Consider the following 26,280-nt stretch of genomic DNA (forward strand, 5'->3'; position numbering starts at 1 on the left):
TACTCTCATCTCAGTTGCCCAAATTATTCGCTGTATGATTCCTTTCTTCTCGAAGGTGGTATTTGTGCATATGTCCGTTCCGATACCCCCTGTCAGACACTTGGTAATTTGGAATCTCCTCCTTTCGATCTTCTCTGGCTTAAAATCTCTCTACATCATTGTGTCAAATTCATCTGTTTTCTCTACCGTTCTCCCAATTCCACTAATTGTTTGGAGCTCTTTGACTTCCTCTCTTTGCAACTTGTCTTTCTCCAGTCCAACTTTCCTAACAGTGAGGTTATTTTCCTTGGTGATTTTAATGTTCACAACTCCAGTTGGCTTCCATTTTCTACTCACACCGACCCAGCTAGTCGAGATGCTGAGGCGTTTGCAATTACTAATGACCTTGCGCAGACTGTTCATTTACCTACAAGAATACCAGACAATCCTAATCATACAGCCAACACGCTTGATCTTTTTCTCACAAACAACCCTTCTAAGTACACGGTCAAAGTGAATGGTCCTTTAGGCACCTCAGATCACAACTTTTTGATTGTCTCCTCTCCAACGGAGCCTTTATCTGATGGCTATTCCCAACCTTGTATTGTTTGGCATTACAAGAATCAAAATGGGATGACCTGCAAGATTTTTCTTCCTTTCCTTGGTCAAATTACTGCTTCAAAACTTCTGATGTCGATGTTTGCTCAGATCATGTTAGTTAAATTATTCTTGTAGGAATGGAATTCATTATTCCCCACTCCACTTTAAAATCTCATCCTTTATCTAAACCTTGGTTTTCCAATAAATGTGCTAAGGCTGTTCAAGAGAAAAACATTGCATATCGTAATTGGCTTGTTTCTAATTCTTCAGTTTCATTTTCTGGCTACACCAAAGCTCGCAACAATTGTAAAGCATTTATTAATCAGTCCAAGCTAGATTTTGAACAGGCTAATAGTAGAAACGTTACTTCTTGCCCTAATGGTAGCCGAGCATTCTCGTCTCTTGCCAAAGCCACTGGCCGCAACCCTTGCCCATCTCTGCTCCCACCTCTGTCAAAACCAGATGGTTCTGTTGTCACTTCAGCCAAAGATAAAGCTGACCTGCAAGCATCCCATTTATTTTCCAACTCACGTATTAATGATCTTGGTAAAACACCTCCCACCATTCTCAACATGCACCATTCAATGCCTCCTGTGGTCTTCCATCAAAAGGATTTTGACAAATCTTGATGCTAAGAAAGCTCCAGGTCCCGGTGGTATCTCTCCACTTGTTCTCAAAACCTGTGCTCCAGAACTTAGTCCTGTTCTTTGCCACCTTTTTTGCTCTCTTATTCCAAAGGTGTTTTTCCTTCTGCTTGGAAATTTGCTCATATCCAGCCAGTTCCTAAAAAGGGTGACAAATCCCTCCCATCCAATCATCATCCTATTGAAATTACTTCCACTCTTTCCAAAGTAATGGAGAAATCAATTACGCCAACTCTCAAACTACCTAGAAACCTTCCGTCTGATCAACGATCACCAGTATATATTTCATCAGTGTTGATCCACTGGTGATATTCTGGCTTATGTTACCCATATTCATGGACAATTTCAAGGGAAAAGTTCGGTGAAACACAAGCAGTTCTCTAGATATCTCAAAGGCTTTCGATCGTGTTTGGCATAAAGGTCTTCTAAACAAGCTTCCATCTTATGGTTCGGCAACTGTTTTTTGTAATTGGTTATCCAGTTCCTGCTTCAGCAGAGCTTTGTGAAGATGATCCAAGTAAACATCAAGATCAAAAGAAGCAGACTTACAATCTTCAAGAGAAAATTCTACACCAAGATACTTCCACAAGGATGACCATCACATGTGAGAGCACCACCACCACCAAAAGGAAAAACTTCATCCTTGACATTAACGTTCTTATCCCTACATGATGAAAATAATGAAAGAGTCCACAGCTTAAAGCAATTTATAGCAAGACCATGTGACAGGAAGAACTGATTAGAGATTTCCAGAAAGCAACCCAACCCAGAAGCGATTAGGAACAAATCATCAGTGAAAGCCATACTATTAATTTTGAAACCTTGAAGATCAAAGCCAATATAAGATGGAAGTGACCGAAGCAAAATATTTATGACGGCGTTGAAAAGAAACGGAAAAGGCAGATCTCCCTAGCGGATACCTTGAGTAGGTTGAATACAGAACTACCGACCATCAGCTTGAAGGTTGTTGAAGCATCAAGATTGCAAAAAAGTAATGTAGTTTATGATTGAGCAAGCAAAGCTCTTATGAAGCAAAGTCCTAGTGTCAGCAGAAAAGGAAACCTGATCAAAGGCCTTTTGCAAATCAACAGATGCCATAAAAAGCAATTTAATCTTGCAATGAGACTTGGACAGAAGAGTGGATAAGAGAAAGACATTCTCAGCACAACCATTTGTTGGCTGGATGGCTCTCTGCCAGTGATCAAAATGGACAACAGCTTGAATACATTGAACCAAGACCTTATGACAAGCATGAGTGAAACTGAGGAGACAGTATTAGTTTGGAAGTCACCACGCGAGGAAGAATTTCTTCCTCGCATGGTAACTTCGTGGTCAGTCCATAAGAAAATATCAATCAAAACTTTAACAGGCAAACTACAAAGCAAACTAGCCTGAAAGCCATTGGGGCTGGTGCTCGTAGATTGTTATTGTTATTTGGTTTTTAGGAGCATTGGCAACTAAGGCCATATTGCTCCGGAGATATGCGGTGGTCATTTCCTGACCTTTCCGCATCCTCCGTATTGGATGGTCAGGGGCTCAAACCCCATTCTAATTAAGAAGCGTGTGCTATGCACTGCTGCTCCTGCCCACCTGGCTACGGAGGCGTGTAGAGATGGATGGTAAGGTAGTCTGGAGTTCAGTTAGAGAGACTGGCCAATAGATGAGTCATAGAGATCAGCACACTCCAAATAGTCAGACGAAGGAAGCACGTCTGCAGAACCAGCAGGCAGTGCACAAAACACCTTAGTCCAAAAAGCACAAATGTGATCAGCAGCCAAGGAAGATGGAGAATCCAAAGCATCGCTGAGACAGGTGTGGGCACACCTCTTGAAGTTTTTAACATAGAGGGACAGGATCTTGGCAAATTCCCACTTGCAGAGAATCTTCTTGCGAACACAAGGATGACAACCTTCAGCACTGGACCAGGTGGAGGATGACGTTGCAGGAAACACAGACATCCTGACCGAACAGCATACTTTTGATGAAACAGTGCAGCTCAGCAAAACAAAGACAACCATTGATAACACCTTTTTTGGAATCAGTTGACTGAGAAGGAATCCCAAAAGAGTCAAAATCAGAGACCACAGGGAAGAGAACAATACATTTTGCTTCAAAAGATGACTGAGAACCGAATATATCATTACTAAGATCATGATACTGAGCAATTAGAAAACTAAAAGAAGTAACATATTGGGTTTTTTTTTTTTTTTTTTTTTTTCTGTTTCATAAATGACATCAATGAAAGGATACAGGGTGTATATTAAATTTTGCATATGAAGTTAAGATTGGTAGAGCAGTTTGTATTAGTGTTAATAATGGCAAATGATGTAAGAAAGCAAGCTTATATAGCTTGCTTGCTTTCTTGCATCCCACTTTCCAAACCTACTTCCACAATATGAAGTTAATGATCAACACTAAATAGTGCTTCAGGATAACTTAGACTTCAGGGATGGTCAGAAAAGTGACAGCTAGCTAAGTTTTAATGCAGCAAAGTCTTAAAATTGGGGATAAGCAATCCCGGAATAACTCAAACTTGGCGGGAATGAATTAAGAAAAGTAAATAAGAAAGGGATTTGGGAGTTACAATACCACTACACAATATATAAAGTTCTCTAAGACAGGTGGCTAGAAAGACCATTCTAAGGATGATTTATCGAACATTTACTTGTAGATATATGGGGATCATAATCCCACTGTATATAGCATGCAAGACCATAATCTTGGAATGCTATGTTCCAGTATAAAGACTGCAATGGGAAGGGGGAGATATCAAGCTTCCTGAAAGAGTCCAAGGAGAGGCAATATGCCTCATGAAATCAGCAAAATGATGTTCAAATTAGAAAAAACTTTTAATTATGTAGGCTACACTACATAGTTTGCTACCTAAGTACTTTAGAGGAGACCTAATTGTGGTGCATAAAGCTCTGAGGGAAGAAACTAAAATGAATGAGGATGAAATTTTCACTATTATAAATGGATCACAGATTCAAATAACAGGGAAAGTGGTTTTGACTAGATTGCAGGAAGTTTCCTTTAACCAGTGAGATTACTGGTATAAATTTAGGGCCAACAGCCTTGGAACAATTCAAAGATCAGCTAGTTAGGTACTTATGTGAGGAGAGAATAGGTAATTTATTTATTTATTTTTATTATTATTTTTTTTTTGGCTGGTATAGCAAAAGCCTTGGACTTCCCTGCACCATATGGCTAATACTAATACTACCAGTTTTAGCTAGTTAGCAAGGCTTATAGAATAACAAGTAGCCCAGAATATAGCAGAATATACAGGTACATAAATATCTATTTAATATCGGTGTAGATATCATAGATAGCTCTTAAAGAGAAAACCACACAATTAGTGTAAAAGTTATAATTTCATTTGTATCTCATATTATGATCATCCTTCACAACAAGTTACCATGTATTGCACTACCTTGAATAAGCAACGCTTCACTAATAGAGATGTCTATTGTTACTTATTCTCACTGGGTACCACCACCCAGGTGGTACCATTTCAAGGCTTGTTGGCCTTTCATCATTGGGTGGGCAGGTACCCTGGTATTGCCAACATGACAACTCAGTTGTGAAGTTAATCCCACAATATGAGAGATGCCAAAAAGGTGTATGTGATAATACTACAATCAAAAAACTTGTAACAGATAATTTCAAGAGCTTTAAATTATCTATTTAATATCAGTGTAGATACACCATAGATAGCTAAAGAGAAAACCATGAAAGCAGTGTAAAAGGCATCATTTCATCTGTATCTCATAATGTGATCATCCTTCATAGTGAGTTACCATGTATTGCACACTATCTCGAATAAGCAACACTTCACTAATAGAGAAGTCTATTGTTACTTATTCTCGGTGGGTACCACCCCCACAGATGGCACCATTTCAATGATGTAAAAGGCATAATTTCATCTCATATTATGGGATTTAACTTCACAACTGAGTTTCATGTTGGCAATACCTGATACCTTCTAACATACTGATGAAAGGCCAATAAGCCTTGAAATAGTGCCATCTGGGTGGTGGTACCCACTGAGAATAAGTAACATTAGACTTCTCTATTAGTGAAGTGTTGCTTATTCCAGATAGTGCAATACATGGTAACTCGCTATGAAGGATGATCACATTATGAGATACAAATGAAATGATACCTTTTACACTGCTTTCATAGTTTTCTCTTTCGCTATCTATGGCATATCTACACCAATATTAAATAGATAATTTCAAGCTCTTATGATATCATGCCTAGTTGCATTTAGTTTTTTGACAAGAACAAAAAATAAATAAATTGTAAACCATAGTGATCTGTAATAAGCTAATGCTATCATTAGATGATATAAGTGATAGAAATAGAATAAAATATCACCCCACTTTCTCTCAAGTAATTTAACAGAAAGCATATAATTATAAATATTAATGGACAGCTCATGGTGTTTGGCCAATGACATACAGAAAATATGCTAGTAGGGATAACGAGGTTATTATCCATTTGTATAAAGCCATGGTTAAGCCTCATTTTGAGTACTGTATGCAGGTCTGGAGGCCTCACTTCAGGAAAGATGTAGATCTACTGGAACAGGTGCAGAGAAGGGCAACCAGATTGGTGAAGGGAAGAAAAGTGTGCTCTTACCTGAAAAGGTAAGAGTTCTGCAAATTGCAGCATCTCAAGACTAGGCATCTGCTGGGAGATCTGATTGAGGTGTTTAAAGCCTTGAATGAATTGAGAAAGCTGAATGTTAATGGTATTCTTCCACTTGCTGAGACTACACACATGAGGGGGCATAAATTCAAGTTGAAGAAGGATGGTTGCAGCACAGATATACAGAAGTTTGCCTTCAGCAAGGATACAAATGAGTGAATAATAATAATAATAATAATAATAATAAGCAACATCTACAGAATAAGAGCAGATGCTGGTAAAAAACAGTAAACTTGCTTCCCAATCTTTACTCAAAGAGAACAGAAGTAAAAAAAACCGCATGGCCAAGTAGGAACAAAAGTCAAACACTGCCTAATCTTAGAATAAAACAATACTTTAATACACTAAAACAGAGAGACCATTACTAGAGCAAGAGAAACAACATTAAGCAAACTAAAATAAAGAGAAAATAATAATAAAAAAGAAAATAAAAAATAAAATTTTTAAAATAATAAATAAAAAATATAAATAAAAATAAAATAAATAAAGGAAAAAAATAGAAGCAGACTACTGCAAAGGAACTCTAGAAAAAATATCAGTGCCAAGGAATATATAGACTACCAATAGCCCAAATAAAACAAAACAGAAGATTAACAGTTAATGATGTGGCCATATAGTATAGTCACATGCAAGTACTGTAATGCCTACTTATAAAAGTAGAATAGCAGCTCTCAGCTGCCCACCTCAACACCCACTCTCAGGCTGCTAGCCAAAAGCTGAGATCTAGCAAAAATAAGAAACTAAGTAAAACTACAGAAAGCCCAAGATACATGGAATAATTATCCCAGTTAAATTAAGAATAAAACTGACATTCAAATAAAATAAATTTATTACTGCCCATGAAACAAATATAGGAAAAAATGATGTACGCTGTATACAATATGCAGCATTAGAGGTACGTAATAATTACATATACAGAGTGTTTCAATTAAAATGCACTGTGGACTACTCTCTTGCCTATTTATAGGTTATTTGTCATCTGGTCCTTTTTTTGTCATATTTGGGCTGAAGTTTTTGAATTTCATATTAAAATTGGAATCAGTATTGCGGTTTAGAGTTCATGCTTTCTAACTCAATTTTTCCTAATCAACTGCTTTTTATTCAATGGGAAAGTTGTTCCCGATCATCAGTTTGGTCTAAACACATCAGCATCCTTCTGAAATGAATGCAAACTGATATACATGAAGAAAATTCAAACAAACACAATGGTTGTATGTAATGGTCACTTTTCAATAGGCATTTTGCTGTGTCAAACAGCTGGCAGTACAAGGGCAATTGTGTCGCATTGCCTCATGCAAATAATGACAAAAGAAATTCAAAAGGTTTATTTTCAAAAAAAATAATAGAGCAAAAAAAAGCAGTAACTTCATGAAATATAAGCTTTAAGAAAACAACAAATGTGCAATAATAAATTCATTATCAGGAAATAAATAAAAAAATAAATAAATAAAAAAAAGAGCCAAGTGAAACAGGAATGGATATTCAGTGCTTAACTTCGCGATTTTGGCCATTTGTTAGCAAAGATCAGTTATCCGTAATGTTTAACAGCATTGTACGGCTGCTGCTATTATTTCTACAAATACAATGTAACTAGTAACAGCAGATTCAAGTAATTTAATCTGCCATTAAAACAAATAGTTTTAAAACAGTAGATTCCTCAAGAAATCTGAGATGATTTTGCTACAGTTTTATTAATAGGGTGGTGGAAAGGTTTTATTTAAGAGCATGGGGATGAAATTCTGCTTTCTGTGACATTGCCACTATTCGAAACAGAAACGATGTAATGACTCAGAGTAAAAACTTAATTAGTTGAATACTTGGTTTTACAATTATTAAATACTAACCTTGCTTCCTGAATATGAAGGAGTTCTTCACGAGCAAATACAAAATCTTTCTGAGATGTTATATCTAACTTCCCCTCAGGACTGTGAAACCTATTGCAATATAAATATTGAACTTTTGAATAGTATAATAATTTATTTATAATATTTGTCATATTTAATAGTTTTCTATATCACATTAACACAGAATGAAACTAAAATAGTGGGAGATGCATGGTCAAATCCATATAAATATAAGAAAAAAAGAAAATGCTTATCACTCACTATGAAAAATAAAGCCATGTACATGTATAATTCTTTAATCCATGAGCAAGGAGTGCCATTCCCCCCCCCCCAAAGTGCTTCTAGGTCAATTAAATTTAAAGACTAAAACAACTATTCATGGCATCATTATCGATTGCAGTATCAAGTTTTTTTGTTTGTTTTTTTAATTTTGTTAGAATTAAAGAAATATGGCCATAAAAGGTACTCTTCCCATTTCTGCATTTTATACTAGAAATGCTCATGAAATTGTAACTAATATGTTCCTAAGAGTGAAAAAATTTGCTGCAATAAATTGGTTTAGGTAAGAATCCTGTAATGCAGAAGGCTTAGCTAAACAAAACAAAATAAATACACAAAATGTACAACATGCCCACTTGTGTGAGCACATTCTACACTTACTTAAAGTGATTGCTTTAATTTAAACCAAGCAGAAGCCTGGTCAGAATGAAGAAATAATCTTCAGCAAAATATACTGTGCATTAAATGCACAGTATATTTCAACAATAGTGACTATTTCTTTCTCTCACACTCTCTCTCCTCTCCATACCTTCCTAATTACATTCATCATTCCAATAATGCTAAATGATCCAAAAATGTGCCATGGTGCATCAGCAGGTGCTTGAATTTTAACCAAGCAGCTGTGTTTCCTGGCCTGACAGACTATGTTACTATTTTTGCCTTCTGCTTTGTTGGCTATTTTTGGTTTCCATGTAATGTAAACAAACATATTTCTCATCAGAGACAGTTTCAATTTCTGCTGCTGCAGAAATTAGGTAATAGTAGTAGTAGTAGTGGCACATGATGCAAGAAAGCAAGTGTAGGAGCTTATGCAGCATAAGCCAAAAAAAAAAAAATCACACCATTCCCTCCAAATGCCTGTCCAGTTCCTCCTTAAATTTATTTAACCTATCAACTTCCACAACGACAGATGGAAGTTTGTTCCAGCAATTAACCACCCGCTGGCTAAAGGCAAATTTCCGCACATCTATTCTACATCTGTCCTTTCTTAATTTGAACTTATGTCCCCGTAGGTTCGTAATCTGAACAAGTGGAAGGATCCCATCAGAATTCAGCGTGCTCAACCCATTCAAGGCCTTATAGACCTCAATCAGATCACCGTGCAGGTGCCTAGTCTCCAGCCACTGCAATTTGCAGAACTTAAGCCTCTCTTGGTAAGAGAATCCCTTCATTCCCCTCACCAATCGTTTTGCTCTTCTCTGTACACGCTCAAGCAAATCTACATCCTTCCTAAAATGAGGCCTCCAGACCTGTACGCAGTACTCAAGGCGTGGCCTGACCATTGCCTTATACAGAGGGACAATCACCTCCTTTTCCCTGCTAGCAAAATTCCTATATATCATTGACAAAACCCCATGACCTGCCCTAGCAGCCTGTCTACATTGCTCACAAAACTTCATATCTGACTGCACAATTACTCCCAGGTCTTTTTCATTTTCTACCACCTTAAGTGTAGTACCACACAGTTGGTACGTTTCTCTGGGGTTACTTCTACCCATATGCAGTACTTTGCATTTGTCAAGGTTGAAGTTCAGTTGCCACTTCTTAGCCCATCTGCCCAAATTATCTAGATCCTGTTGCAGTAGCACACTGCCATTACTGTCATTAACAACCCTGCCAACCTTTGTGTCATCTGCAAACTTCGACATTAAGCCTGATATACCTTCATCAATATCATTGATAAATACACAAAACAACAGTGGACCCAACACCGAACCCTGTGGGACTCCACTAATAACATTAGTCCACGAAGAGCAGCACCCATTGATTACCACCCTCTGTCTTCTCCCACTTAACCATCCTTTTATCCATTGTAGCAACTTACCCTTAATACCATTCTGCTCCAATTTGTACAGCAGTCTTCCATGCGCAACAGTGTCAAAAGCTTTCCTGAAATCCAAGCATATGATATCAAAATTATTTTTTGCATCCAGTTCCTTTGTGACCACATCATAATAACCAATCAAATTTGTCAGACAAGACTTTCCCTTAACAAACCCATGCTGTGTTTGAATTATTGCTGCAGTCTTGTCTAGATGATCCTGCAATGCATCTTTAACCAGTGACTCCATTATTTTACCCGGAACAGAAGTTAAACTAACTGGTCTGTAATTACTCGTGTCACCCTTCGATCCACCTTTGTGAATTGGGGACACATTTGCACATCTCCAGTCCGTGGGAACCTCCCCTGAGTCCAAGGATGCTCTCATAATTATGGCTAAGGGTTTGCTTAGTTGCTTTGCCGCCTCCTTTAAAATAACTGGATAGATCCCATCCACCCCAGGTGCCTTTCTTATGTTTAACTTCAACAATTTCTCCTCCACTTTGCTCTCAGTTATTACAAAATCATTAAGCACACTGCTACAATTTGATAACCTTCTTCCATTTTCAAACTGTAATAATTCCTCACGTGTGAATGTAGATGCAAAATACTCATTCAGTTTGTTTGCTATCTGAGCAGGATCATCAACAGTCGAACCATCGATGTCAACTGGACCAATCATATTCATCCCCTTCCTTTTATATAAGTAAAGAAATCCTTGCTGTTTTTCTTAGCATCTTTTGCCAAAGATTTCTCGTAATCCGCCTTCGCCTGCCGAACCTCCTTTGTGACCTGATTACAGACTAGCTTATATCTGCCACAGGCTTCTGCGTCACCTGATAATTTATATGCATCCCATGCATTTTTCTTCTCTGTCACGAGTCTCATTAGTTCATTTGATAACCATTTAGGCCTAAACCTTGAACGATATTTCTTAATCGGTATATAAAGTCTAGTAGCTTCCACGATTAATTCCTTGAATGCTTCCCACTTAGAATTTACTGTTGGTAACATCGTCAGTTGATCCCACTGTACAGAATTTAAAAACTGTCAGACCACTGTACTCCCCTTTACGGAAGCAAAAACTCTTTCCTTTACCCCTGACGGTAGATAAATATAAAATAATCTTTATTTTATATTTATTCCTTCAGAATAACTGTTTTTGTATAACTTTTGATTTTTAAAATCACTAGTGCAGTTGCTATTTGTGATTGTCTGATCAAGTTTGTGAATTTTTTTTGTTACTAGGCATTTCAAATTGCTAAAGAAACCACAATCAACTGCCACCTGTGTTGTATCAATAAGACCATTCAAATTTTGCCATCACTGTTATAATATTAAGTGCACGGCAGGGAAATTCCAGTGTTTTAATTGTAGCAAATAGGTAGTTTGAAAGTTCAAATCACGTATGTTGGCGGTAGTTAGATAATTTTATTATCTGTTATAATTACTCAGAACTTACAAATGTAATGATATAGCATAATACATATAATGTAAACATACGAAATACATATTGCTGCACCAGCCAAAAAAAAAAAAATTTCTGAATTACCCACAGAGAGAGAGAGAGAGAGAGAGAGAGAGACACAGAAGTGGAAGGGAATCACCAAGAAAGAGAAGAATGATGATATCCAGCTCAGGATCCCGGGTATACCAAGCCCACCCTGGGTCCTTCTCTGTACTCGTCCTAGCAACTCTACATCCTTTTTAAAATGAGGCCCCCAGACCCCGTATGCAGTACTCAAGGTGTGCTGCGAACATTACCTTATACAAAGGGATAATCACCACCTTGTCTACGCTAGAAAAATTCCCGTATATCATTGACAAGACCTGCTCTGGCAGCCTGATTGCACTGCTCAGAAAACTTCATATCTGAACACACAATTAACCCAGGTCTTTTTCATTCTCCACTACCCTGAGTGTAGTACCACACAGTTGGTACATTTCTCTGGGGTTACTGTTACCCATATGCAAGTTACATGGGTATTATAACATGAGGTTAAACTTCAGATGACACTTCTAAGCCCATCTGCCCAACTTTTCCAGATCCTGTCGCAGTAGTATACTGTCACTATTGTCGTTACAAACCCTACCAACCTTTATATCATCCACTTTGTATTTCAGGCTTAATGGCGTAGAAACTACGACATTAAGCCTGAAATACCTTCATCAATATCACTGATAAATATACAAAACAACACCGAACCCTGGTGGCCTCCACTAATAACATAAGTCCGTGAATAGCAGAGTCCATTGATTACCACCCTCTCCTCTCCCACTCAACCATCCTTTTATCCACTGTAGGAACTTGCCCTTAATGTCATACTGCTCCAATTTGTACAGTACTCTTCCATGTGCAACAGTATGAAAAGTTTTCCTGAAATCCAAGTATATGATATCAAAATTATTTTTTGCACCCAGTTCCTTTGTGACCACATCATAGTATCCAATCAAATTGGCCACACTAGAGTTCAGACAAACCCATGCTGCATGTGAATTATTACTGCAGTCTTGTCTAGATGATCCTGCAAGGCTTCTTTAACCAGTGATTCCATTATTTTTCCTGGAACAGAACGTAAACTAACAGATCTGTAATTACTCATGTCACCCTTTGATCCTCTTTGTGAATTGGCGATATATTTGCACATCAGACGTCCTTTGACACTTCTGAGTCCAAGGGTTTGCTTATTTCCTTTGCTGCCTTGTTTAATATAACTGAATAGATCCCAGATGCCTTTCTTGTGTTTAATTTCAACAATTTCTTCTCCGTTTTATACTAAGTTATTACAAAATCATTTAGCTCCCTATTAGTTAAATAAGTTTCTTTTCTCCACTTCTCTATAGAATTCCTCGTGTGTGAATGAATGTAGGTGCAAAATACTTATTCAGTTGGTCAGCTTTTTGAGCATCTTCATCAACAGTTGAATAAGTGATATCAAGTGAACCAATCTGTTTCACCCCTTTCCTTCTACAGTTTATATAAGTAAAGAAATCTTTGTTTTATTCTTTGCATCCTTTGCCAAAGATTTCTTGTAATTTGTCTTCACTTGCCTAACCTCCTTTGTGACTTGATTACAGACTAGTTTATATTTACCATAGTCTTCTGTGTTGCCTGATAATTTACATGCATGCAATGCATTTTTTTTCTTCTTCGAGTCTCATTAGTTCATCTGACATCCATTTAGGCCTAAACCTTGAACAGTATTTCTTAGTTATGAAAAGCATAAGCTTCCAAGATCAATTCTTTGAATGCTTCCCATTTAGAATTTGTTGTTGGTTACATCATCAGTAGGTCACACTACACAGAATTTAAAAACTGTGAGACCACTGTAGTCACCTTTACGAATGCAAAAAACCCTTCCCTTTACCCCTGATGGTAGTAACATCTTTAGGTAAATACCACATTAGTACATTGTAATCACTGCCACCTAGTAGTTCCTTTATCTGCAAATTATGAATAATCACTGCTGATTATCAGATCAACAGTTTTACTCCCCCTGATTGCCTCTCGAATATGCTGTTGTAGAAAAAAATAATCCGATAAATACAAAAAAAAAAAAAATGCTAGTGTGCGAGCGACCAATCCACAAGTTCCAGTCAATATCTAGGAAGTTAAAATCTCCCATTGTAAGACAATATGATTTACTGGCCCATTTCTTCTCTGTACAGTTGTTCATTGTACTCATCAGAGTCAATAGGCCTATAACATGCTCCTACCCTCATTTTTGCTTATTAAGTAAGTTCTCAAATCTCCTATTCTTAATATCATCAGTGCCAATGTGTACAATAATATCGCCTTTTATGCTCTTAAAAGGTGATATCTGCTCTACAACATCATCAACTTTGGTTTCGGCAGACATACCCTGTTCCTATTCCACCTCTCCTTTTTACACAATATTTCCTGTTTTCCTGACAATAGAGTCACAGCCAATAGCTACTTCCTGTGGGACCAGCAAGTCTGCCTTAGAGCCAAGAGGGATGTCTTTCTGTGTGTTCGATGTAAAGAGTTTGAAGATATTAGTCATCAACTGAGAATATTAGTCATGAACCATTGAAGAACACGTTGGATGCCCTCGAAGAAATTAAGTTGGGGTCCATTAAGCTCTGGCATTGAGGTGGGCAGCTGAGAGCTTAATGGAGCACCAACTTAATTCCTTCGAGGTCATTCACCTTGTTCTTCAAGCTCTCATAATAACCGATCAGAACACTCAATTGATGACTAATATCTTCACACTCTTCACATCGAACACACAGAAAGACATCCCTTTTAACTATCATGTCCAGTTCCAGATATATCCACAAACATGAAACAAGCAATACATTTCGTGAGGCCATGATTTGGAGGAAACCCTCCCTCCTCAGTTCTCCACTGAGCCACAGCTCTCCCACTAGTTTGAGTCCTCTGCTTTGCTGCTCTGGTCTAAAGCATGATTTTCATTCAAATTCAATTTAATTGAGTATACACTGAAAGGAGAGAATTCATGGAATACCTGGTTCTTGGGCAACGCAACACCGTCACCCCTCTCGCTAGTGGACGAACCCACTGCTTGGCAGGTATATAGGTACACTGCATCCACATAGACGGTAATTCGATGTCAGTATGGATAAATGTTGTGAGTTAACTGACTTTGAAAGAGGAATGATAGTGGGTACCTGACATATGTGTCACTCTATCGCAGAGGTGGTACAGAAATTGCACTATCCCCATTTAACAGTATCAAGAGTATCGGGAATATGCCATTTCCGGAATAACATCTCATCGTGGATAGTGCAGTGAGTGGAGAAAGGTGGTGGATGAATGTGGCCATCGACATCTGTCTCACCACAAAGCTATGCACTCGTCATGTCAACAAGGAACTGTTCAGGCAGGTTTATGGTCAGTAATGGTCTGGGGAGTGTTCAACTCACACATCTCTGAAAAGTCCAGGTTATGTGTACATCCTTGCAGACCATCTGCATCCTTTTATGGTCATTGTGCACCCACAGGGCAATGTACCTCCCCACAGAGTCGTGGTAACTAGAACATGGTTCGAATAGCATTCCGTAGATTTTGCCACCATGGAATGGCCTCCCCGTTCACCAGACATAAACCCTGTGGAGCATCTTTGGGATGCTGTGGAAAGGTCCATTCGTGCTTTGGATTCTCCACCCAGGAATGTTAGGGAATTATGGACAATGGTGCAGCAAGCATGGATGCAAATACCTGTGGAACACTTTCATGAACTAGTGGGTGAAAGGTGGGTATCCCATGATTTCTGTCCACTCAGTGTACCACACTAAAGTAATACACACTTAAATGCAATGATAACACTTTGCATCAGTTATGCAGTAAATAATTATTATTACACTGTAAAGTTTGCATTATGAAATATATATTATGATATTGAGTTTGTTATATGTATTATTTGTGGAGTTTATGTTATATGCATTAATTTATGTAATATTTGAAAGTTAAGTTAATTATAATAGCTAATAAAATTAACTAATAATGGCAGCCTCTGTGATTCAAACTTTTGAGATATCTACTTAGACACTAGAATTCCCCTACCACACACACTACAGTAGAAAGTTACAAGGTAAGATATTCATACCAAATCACCGATACAAAGGTTCTACGTATGTTAAGTAGTAATTACAAAATCTCCGGCTAAATTTAAAGTACTATGTGTTATGACTAGGACTATAAAGCTATTTACAGAATATGATTTAATATGCTAATTAGGTCAATAAAACAGCAAAATATATATCATAAACTTATTGGTTCCCAATTTATGATATAATTTATATAGGCATATTTGTTGTACGAGAAAGATGCAATAGTACAAGCATTTTTAACTTAATGTAGCAAGTATGAATTTCCTAGTACGTTTTCTCTCAGAGGGTATGCATTAATGTTTATTATATAGTTAACTACCACCTCCGTATCCAAGTGGTCAAGAGCACAAATGCAGTAGCACATGCTCTTTGAGTAGATCAGGGTTCAAGCCCCTTACTTCTAAATACAGCTGAACTGCCAACTTGCACTGGACCAGCATGGCAGATTATGGTCCATTTCCCTCACATGAATTGTTGAGGAGGATTCCATCCTGCAGTGGATTGATAATGGCTGCTGCTTACCTTTTTTTTTTTTTGACCATCAGAAAGCCAAGCATTTCAAAGGGACCAAAATTTTATATAAACATACATGGAAACCAACAATAAAATTTATGAACAAATCACTTTTGAAGGATATTTAGCTAAATGGCACGCTGTAAAACTTTAGCAAGTTTTACATCATTAAAAAAACCTAAAAATTTGTTTTTTTTTTAAACCTAAAAATTATAAAAACTTAAAAATTAAAATATCTATTAAATTTACATGAGCATAAATTTTAGCATTTTTCAATGTGGCCTTCAGTTTTTGTCTGCATCACTGGGTCATTTTTAAGTGGCAAATAAAGCCATGAAAAAATTATTCATGCCTCATATTCATGCAAAAAATGCAGATGTACTGATTTTCCAGAATTCTGGTTTTAGCTTTGATTTTTACCTGCTTTGCAGGTATGAGACTTGGTCATAAGGCAAGTCAAGGAAATATCTTGTTTTGAATAACAGGATTGCTGCTAGTAAAGATGTTTGTTCTTATTATACAATACAGTGTTTGAATAAATAATAAAATTTTAATGTGCACTTTTTCTTGCCATTTTTTCAAAAAAATTGAGTGCTGGCTTTTTTGATGCATAACTAGGTAGTTAAATATAACTGCAATGATGTTTTCAATATAAAATTTGCTTTATGACATTGAGAATATCAAATGCAAAATGATAGGAATTAGTGTTGTGAAAAACAATACTTTGGTAAAAAAAATGTAATCTCCATACCTGAAAAAGTGAGCTCCTCCTAATACAAGCCGATCTCCCTATTTAAAGAAATTATTAAAATATGCAAAATAAATGCAAAGTGAAACAGATATTCCGAATGATGACTTCAAAAATTTACACAAAAAATATAAATAAATATAGTAAATTATTGAGAGAAAATAGCAATATGATAGCAATAGCTATATTGAGAAAAAATATAAAATGATACAAACTTAAAATATATGTTTGTATAGTTAACTTAAAAGTTATCCTAAACTTTCACCACAACTATATGACGTGTATAAGAGATACAAATACCTGTTCCACCTATCTTTTTGCATAATATATTCCCTGTTTCCCTGACAATAGAGTCACTGACAATAACTATTGTCAATAGAGTCACCAACAATGTTAAACTTCAATTGCCATTTCTCAGCCCATCTGCTTAATTTTTAGTTCTTTTTGCAGTAGTATATTAGTATTAGTAACGGCCGCATGGTGCAAGAAAGCCTATGGCTTATGCTGCACCAGCCAAAAAAAAAAAAAAAAAAAAAAAAATCCGAACAAAACAATGATAAAAACAAAAAAATAAATAAATAAATCAATAATAATAATTAATAAAAAAAAAAGGAAATTAAACCTATCATCCTATGCACTTCCCGTACCCAAAAGTACTATCCAGATGACCTTTGAATTTCCCCAAACTGTCGGCCTCTACCACCCATGAAGGCAACTTATTCCAGTAATTTATAACTCTCTGGCTAAAATAAAACTTCCTGCAGTCCAATCTAAACATTTCCCCCCGTAACTTGAATTTATGTCCCTAGTTCTAGCATCATTTATAATCTTGAAAATTTCATCCTCATTCATTTTACTGATGCCTCTCAGAGCCTTAAACACCTCAATCAAATCTCCTCTAAGGTGTCCAGTTTCCAAACTCTGCAACCCACATATTCGAAGTCTTTCTTCATAAGGACGCCCTTTTTCCGATCTGACCAGGCGAGTTACCTGTCTTTGCACCCTTTCAAGAAGCTCAATGTCTTTCTTTAGGTGCAGTCTCCATACTTGAACACAGTATCCCAAATGTGGTCTAACATAAGCCTTATATAATGGGATTATCACGTCCATATCTCTACTTGCAAAAGTTCGATAGATCATCGATAGGACACCATGGGCCTTCCTTGCAACCTGTTTACAATGCTCAGAGAATTTCATGTCTGACCGTATCGTAACACCAAAGTCTCTTTCCTCCAGTACTGGGTTTAGTTGAACTCGACCAAGTGAATAAGTTATTTTGGGATTACTGCTTCCCAGGTGTAATACCTTACAATTTGTTGGATTAAAGCATAGCTGCCATTTTTCTGACCATTCCTGAAGTCTATCTAGGTCTCTCTGAAGAAGCTCAGCTTGACAGTGATCATTAACTACTCTACCAATTTTAACATCATCTGCAAATTTAGACATCACGCCCTCTATCCCTTCATCAATGTTGTTTATGAAAATTAAAAACAACAGTGGTCCTAATACTGATCCTTGGGGAACCCCACTTCTTACATCAACCCAATCTGAGGAATAGCCATTTATCACAACCCTCTGCCTCCTGCCCTGAAGCCATCCTTCTATCCATCTAAGGATTTTCCCAGTGATTCCAACCTGTTCCAGCTTATAAAGCAACCGCTCATGTGGGACTGAGTCAAAAGCTTTGCTGAAATCTAAATAAACAATGTCAAAATTATTCCCTAAATCCAGCTCGTGAGTGACCCTTTCGAAATAGCGAACCAGATTTGTTAAACATGATTTTCCCTTTACAAAACCATGCTGAGTATCCTTGAGAATTTCAATTCGATCCAAATGATCCTGAATTCCACCCTTGATCATTGCCTCCATGATTTTCCCTACTACTGAAGTCAGACTGACAGGTCGATAATTTCCAACTTCACTTTTAGAGCCACCCTTATGTATGGGAGATACATTTGCACTTTTCCAATCCAAGGGAATCTCCCCAGAGTCTAGTGATGCTCGCATAATTAGCCTCAATGGTTCAATGCACTCGCTTGCCACCTCCCTTAAGATTATAGGGTATATTCCATCAACTCCAGGAGCCTTACTGGTCTGTAGGCTCGAAAGTTTTTTCATTAAATAATCTTGCGAAATTTCAATATCATTAATTACATATTTTTTAACTTCGCTCCCACAATTTCCCATTGCCAGAAAAGGCTTTTCATTTGTAAATATCGATGCAAAATAACTGTTGAGTTCATCTGCAACAGCAGCTGGTGTATTTATTACTATCCCCTTTCCCTTACTTAAAGGTCCGATCTGGTTTGTCCTGCTCTTCTTGGCATTTATATATGTGAAGAATTCTTTATCTCCCCTTTTTGCTCTGTTTGCTAGTGATTTCTCATAAACTGCCTTTGCCTGTCGAACCTTTTCTGTGGCTCTATTACACATCACCTTGTAGCTGTTATAGGCTTCAGTACTTTTTATTGCTCTGTAACCTTTCCATGCCACCTTTTTCTGCTCAAGTAATGTGGCAACTTCACTATTCATCCAACTTGGAACCCTCCTCGTGGAGTATTTTTTTAATGGTAAATACGCATTCAAGGCATCTGTGATTAATGTTTTAAAAGCGTACCACAGTTCAATTTATTGATTCTCTGCGCGATATCTACCCAGTTAATAGAGGCCATGTAGTACCTTAAGGCACCGTAATTTCCTTTTCTGAAATTAAAACCCATTCCTTTGCCTTTTACTTCTGCTACCTTTCTCGTCATCATCCACCGTAGAACTCCGTGATCACTTCCTGCTACTGGTTCCTCTACTGTCAGCCCTATTATGTCATCTGATTCATGTGTGATGATGAGGTCTAGGATATTCTTTTCTCTAGTACTTTCCCTGACATGTTGATACAAATAACAGTCATCTAGTTGATTTAAAAATTTTGTTCCACATGTCGAGTTTCCTTCCCATTTACTCTAATCAATTAGAGGCAAATTGAAATCACCCATAATAAGGCATTGACGCTTACTTGCCCATTCCATTTGCATGTAGAGGCTTTTGTCATAATCTTCACAATCACCTGGTCTGTAGATTACTCCTACTCGCATTATACCTTTGTTTCCAACTATCTCACACCATACAGACTCTATACTAGCATGTGAAATGTCTGAATCCGGGAAAGCTATTGTCACACTCAGGCTGCTTCTGATAAGCATTACCCCACCACCACTTCTATCTAGCCTATCCTTCCTAAATACATTATACAAGCTGTACTGAAACTCATCATCCCCAATTTCCGGGTGGCACCACGTCTCTGTAAGCCCTATTATGTCTGCATTACTTGTTTTAACCAGCAGTTCGAATTAGCTCATTTTATTGACGACACTTCTAACGTTACTGTATAAACAATTAAGATTTACTGTTCTTGTATATTTAACAACCCAAACACAACCCTTGAAGTTTTTTTAGGCTCTCTTCCCTGATATTAGCTACACGCTCACGTGAAAAGTTTCTGTCCCCAGAACATCTAGATAATACGTCCAGTTGGGGTAACAGATAAGAACTCTTAAGGTATGTGCAAGAGTTACTTTGACCAATATTATCAGATAAACGCGTGTCAGTATTACCCACATCCCACCCTAACTAGCAGCTTCCCTGAACCCTTAAGGTATCCTCAATAATACTGGCAAAAACTTTTGCACCACCTTTGTTTAAGTGTATCCCGTCTCTACAAAACAAATTCCTTCTACCTACAAGTGTGGGCCATGCTGACAGAAATTTACCCCCTAAAGCCTTGCAGATTCCTTCAAGTCTAGAGTTAATCCACAAGGCTCTTAACATATAATCCCTCCTATCGTGTCTGGGCAGAATTGCAGACACAGACATTATGGCCTAGCTCGCGACATTTCCTCAACATGGTCCTGTATTTTTCCAACAAATCGTCAGATCGTGTACGTTTAATATTATTAGTCCCCACATGAATAATATTTTCTTTACCCCCTTTAAAATCTGACAGTCTGCTGGTGAAATCATCATTATATCATCATTACATCAGTATATCATCATTACTGTCATTAACCAACTTTGTATCATTTGCAAACTTAGACATCAAGCCCGATATATCTTCATCGATATACAGTGCATTCTGGTTAATTGGGCCACCGGTTAATCGGGGCAGCCGCTTATTTGGGGCAAATCATGAAGAACAGAAACAAAACAAATATTTAGCCTGAATTTGTTCCGCTTATTTGGGCCAACTTGCCACTTAATTGGGGCAATGAAGGTCTTGATTGAACAATAAACTATATTTAGATGGCGCACACAAACATCTAAATATAGTTTATTAGGCCTGACGTGGCGCAGTGGTCAGGAGCGAGAGTGCATCGCACACGTTCTTTGAGTGGACCGGGGTTCAAGCCCGTGACTACTAAATACGATAACTGGTGATTTATTGTAAACTCTACTGACTTGGTTGTCGTACCGGAGTATAAACAGAAAATTTTTTTATTGAACAATAAACTAATTTAGATGGTTCGTAACAAAGAGATCATGTAGGCAGCAGCGGAATCAGTTATTGCAAAGTCGTGCTGTACAGTGGTTATTTTACGTTTGTTCTGTGTTGTGGTAATCGGATTCTGAAGAAATTTTGCTTGCAGTTGTTTACGATCACACTTGGTACATATGTATACATCTTGTGGGTTAGAATAGATTAAAAACTGTACCAAACAGTGCACTGATTTTGGTTTCCCCCTCCCCTTTTTTTCAGTACATTTAAGACCCCTGTCAAGATGCCACGTAAAGATTTGTCACTTTCAGAAAAAAAATCGCTATTCTTGACAAGATAAAAAGTCAACCTCCTAACATCAGTCATCGTCAGCTAGCGGAGATAATAAAGGTGCCAAAATCTACAATTTCACGACTGCTACAGCAACAAGAAAAACTTAGAGAGGAGTGGACATTGCACGTGGATTTAAAGAAAACATCTCATAAGTGAAAGAGGGAAGGCAAAGATCCAGACGTCGAAGATGTCTGGATCAATGGTTTTCCACTGTATCTAAACGAGGAGTGCGTGTAAGCGGCCCTATGCTAAAAAACAAGTCAGAAGAGTTGGCCAAAAAGCTAGGTCATGTAAATTTCAAAGAGACGGATGGTTGGTTGTCTCGATGGAAGTGTAGACATGACATTAGTTACAAAAAAGCACATGGCGAGAAGGACAGTGCTGATGCTACGAGTGCTGAGCAATGGAAATGTGAAAAACTGCCAAAGTTGCTTAAAAAATTTAGTGGGGATGACCTTTACAATGCCGATGAAACAGGTCTATATTATCGTGCTACGCCGGATGGTTCCCTCAGCTATCAACACATAACACTGTCTGGTTCAAAGAAAGCATGTAACAGTGTTGTGCTGCTCAAACATGTCAGGAAATGATAAACTCAAACTTTTGGTTATTGGTAAAAGTGCCAAACCTCGTTGTTTCAAGGGGCTTACAATAGGCAGTTTGCCAGTTTCGTATTATGCCAATAAGAAGGCATGGATGACCACATATATTTTTACGCAATGGCTAATGAACTGGGACGCGGAACTGCAACGGAAGTCCAGAAAAATTCTGTTGATATTGGACAACTGCACCGCACACTCTAATGTAGCTGGTTTAAAAAATATTGAACTGGAATTTTTACCCCCTAACACCACATCCCTGATACAGCCTATGGACGCGGGAATTATAAAAAATTTGAAGACCTATTATCGCAGAAAGCCTGTTAATCACATCCTTGAAGCAATTGAGGAAAAATCTGCTGACATCATCTTCGAAATCAATAGAGGTTAGTGCAAAAGTTTCAATGTTAAAAGCTGTACAATTTATCGCCGATAGTTGGTGAGTAATAACCAGTAAAACAATTCGGAGTTGTTTTGCTAAATGTGGTTTCGCGACTAATTGTGATTCAGACGCGATAAGCTGTACAGAAAATGAAATGGCTTTGGAACTGCAACAGGTCCAAAATTGTGAAGAATTTTTAACGACTGACGATAACCTTCAATGCCACAATGAAAATAAAGATTATGAGGAAACGATTATTGAACAAATTGCGGCAAAACACTCAGAGAAACCAAAAGACCAAGAAAATGATGACGATGATATACCTAAGCGAGTGACTAACCAGGATGCCAGGAAATGTATCAATAAATTGAGATGTTATTTCATGCAGGAAGGCAATGAAGGCAGTCCTTTATCAGCATTAGATACCTGCGCCGACTTTGTTCAATTGCAGTCCATAAAGAGGACACGTCAGGGTACACTTCATAATTTTTTCAAAGTAAGAACCCTTAAGTAATGTGTAACCTTTGCCTGACACGGACATTATTCTGTACTGTATCTTCATTTTACACATGTACATACGTACATTTTGTTTGCTTTTAACTTTAGTTATTTTTAAATAAATGTTTGTACCAATATAACTTAAATACAGTGTGCTTTCTTTAAATACCACATTCCCTTTATTTTATTCATACCTTTTTTGCCTCCGTTAGAATGTGCTTTTCAGCTCATTAAAATTTCGCTTAATTGGGGCAGCCGCTTAATTGGGCCAAAGTGATCTGTCCCGATGTGTCCCAATTAACCGGAATCGACTGTATTAATAAATATAGAAAAGCAACAATAGGTCCAGCATTTAACCCTGAGGGGAGGGAGTCCACTAATAATATTAGTCCACGAAGAGTGGTGTCCACTGATAATCACTTTGTCTTCTTCCACTCAACCATCTCCTTGACCATAGAAGCAACTTGCCCTTAATGCTACACTGCTCCAATTTGTACAGCAGTATTTTATGTGCAATAGTATCAAAAGCTTCTGCCTTGTAAAAATTAATCCCTCTACTTCCCACCTTCTGTGCAATAAGCTTTTTCTGTTGCACGACTGTTCCACAAATAGAAAAACAACAGTATTTTGTGAAAACTGCTATAGACCAGTAAGTAATCCAAGTATGTTAAAATCACCACATACATTCCCAAGCAGTAAAGTTTTATACCAAAGCAATAAAATCTTGGAAATATTTTCAATTTTTTTTAAACCAACAACAAAGTAGATGAACTGACATTTCCATTTTACAGTAAAACTGCTTTTAAAATTAATTTTTTGGCATCAATTAATATATGCCATTCATTAGGAATGTGCTCAGTGTTGAATTTGTTCAGAAAACCATATCTTGAGCACATTCATTAGGAATGTGCTCAGTGTTGAATTTGTTCAGAAAACCATATCTTTACAGAAATGTACAGGCATACCTCGGTTAACGTTACCTCTGATAACGAAGCCTCGATATAACGAAGTCGGCAAATCGAACGTGAAAATTTTCCACCAAATTTGGTGTTCAATGTTGACGAAAGCGGTTTGTTCTGGAAACGGCTACCAACAAAAAGCTTCATTTCTATTGAAGAAAAATCAGCTGCTGGGTTCAAAGCAGCCAAAGACCGTTTAACGTTACTCTTTGGATCAAATGCCTCTGGCGATTATAAATTAAAATTGTTATTAGTTTACCATTCAGAAAATCCGAGGGCGTTAAAAGGTAACATAAAAATGAATTTACCTGTAATATGGAAAGCAAATAGAAAAGCGTGGGTTACCAAGGAGTTATTTACTGATTGGTTTGTTAACCACTTTTGTCCTGTAGTAAAACGGTATTGTCAAAAAAAACAACTTTGAAGAAAAAGCTCTTTTGTTGTTAGACAATGCTCCGGGACATCCTACTGATCTTAACACGTTGGACACATGCATTCCTGTCAAAGTTGTGTTTCTTCCAGCAAACACAACTTTCCTGATTCAACCATTGGATCAGGGAGTAATAGCATCATTTAAAGCTTATTATCTGCGTCGAATTTTAAGCAATTTACCTGAACTAGAGGATAAAGAGGAAATGACAGTTAAAACTTTTTGGAAAAACTACACCATTAAAAACGCAATTGAAACATTGATAGTTCTTGGAAAGAAGTCACTAAGAAATGCTTAAATGGAGTTTGGCGCAAAATATGGCCAGAAGTTGTACTAGAAGAAGAAAATAACATCCAAGAAATTAGAAATGAAGTTATCCAGATGGCTCAATCAATAGGTTTCGAAAATGTCGATGAAGAGGATGTTAGAAATTTATTGAATGCAGAAGATGATGGTTTTTCAGTGGAAGATTTAGAAAACCTTGTTAGCAACGAAGACAAAGATAATGAAGGCGAAGTTAAAGAAGTTCCTGCCGAAAAAGTGTTAACAACCAAAGATTTAAAAAGGTGTTTAAATGACATTGAAAACATTTTAAATTTTTTTAGTGAAAATGATCCTGATTTAGGAAGAAGTGTTATAGTTAAGCGATCAGTGTTAAATGCAATAACTCCGTATAGGCAATTGTTAAATGAAAGAGAAAAAAAGCATAAACAATGAACTTTAACCTCATATTTTAAAATGTGATTTCACTTTGTATGTAAGTTGACTGTTTATTTAATAAAACTTTTCTTTGTTCGAAAAAAAGCTTTTCATTTTCTTTACGTAGGAACGTATCCCTATTCTGGCCATAGTATTTTTACCTCTGAAAACGAAGTTTCGCTTAACGAAGTAATTTCGTGGAACGCATCCTATTCGTTAATCGAGGTATGCCTGTATATTATGTTCCATAACAAAAGATTTTAAAAACAATGTGACATTTTTGATATAATGCAATTTTAGTTTGATTCAAGTAACTTCCACTATTGTATCTTAGAACCAGGAGTTCAGCATATCATCATTTTCTGGTTTGTAGCCCCAAATCTGCTGAAATGGATGGTCCAGCAAAGTCTGCAACACAAGAATAGTCACTATATTCATCACTGCTTCTTTTAATCCATAATTTTGTGGGATTTTGTCAGCTCTTCAGTATGGAAAAAAAAAACAGGCATTATTGCAGATATGTTAGGATATTTGATGCCACACTTGCGTTTCCTTGACATTGCTGATATTTTAATGATGCAGAAATAAGAATCACCAATTTGGCTGCATGGTTCTTGCCATACCACAGGAACAGCAAAAAGCACACTTTTAGTTTTTCCCAGTTAGCCACATCTTCAAATTTGTGGCACAGGTATATACAGCACACATGCAATACCCAAGTTTTGTCCTTATCACCAATTTTGCAACCAAAGGATAAATAATATGTGCAGCTTAGTAATTACTGTAGATTTTCTTCCTTTCAGTTTGTTGTAATCCATCCATGTGTAGCAGAAATTGTCAGGGTAAATCGCACACTTCCTTTGCTTCTGCTTAAACATTTTAACAATACAATGCTAAGCAAAACACAGAAGAAACAATATAAAAGAGATATGCAGATAAACTATACATCTACTTACACTACAGCTGTCTTTCCATTACTTAAAGAGAGGGAAAGGGGGTTGGCAGATAGATAAGGTGTGAATATATTAACCCCCAACATTTTGGCCATCTATGAGCATATGCAAATATTACTATTTGCAAGTAATACAAGAGAACATGATCACATCTAAACAAAAACCTGTACAGCCACTCCCCGACTTATGTAAGGGTTGCATTCC

The 26,280-nt window shown here is 37.2% G+C and overlaps 2 protein-coding genes across 2 annotated transcripts in view; both read right to left on the minus strand.

The window, feature by feature from the left end:
- Positions 1–20,751, minus strand: part of LOC150089582 (kinesin-like protein KIF14) — a 194,181-nt gene extending 173,430 nt beyond the window's left edge. Inside the window, exons 1-3 of the mRNA XM_090390039.1 lie at positions 20,716–20,751; positions 16,741–16,778; positions 7,781–7,870 (exon numbers count right to left, since the gene is read on the minus strand). Of these exons, the coding sequence (XP_090246165.1) occupies positions 7,781–7,870; positions 16,741–16,778; positions 20,716–20,751 (164 nt within the window). The remainder of the gene's footprint in view (positions 1–7,780; positions 7,871–16,740; positions 16,779–20,715) is intronic.
- A 4,702-nt stretch (positions 20,752–25,453) lies between these two features.
- The window catches only part of LOC150089583 (kinesin-like protein KIF14), a 221,881-nt gene continuing 221,054 nt past the window's right edge, over positions 25,454–26,280 (minus strand). The window contains exon 9 of the mRNA XM_090390040.1: positions 25,454–25,531. Coding sequence (XP_090246166.1) covers positions 25,454–25,531 — 78 coding nt within the window. The remainder of the gene's footprint in view (positions 25,532–26,280) is intronic.

The sequence above is a fragment of the Mastigoproctus giganteus genome, chromosome 2 (assembly GCF_048544385.1).
Source record: "Mastigoproctus giganteus isolate SK-2022 chromosome 2, ASM4854438v1, whole genome shotgun sequence".
Classification (NCBI taxonomy): Eukaryota; Metazoa; Arthropoda; class Arachnida; order Uropygi; family Thelyphonidae; genus Mastigoproctus; species Mastigoproctus giganteus.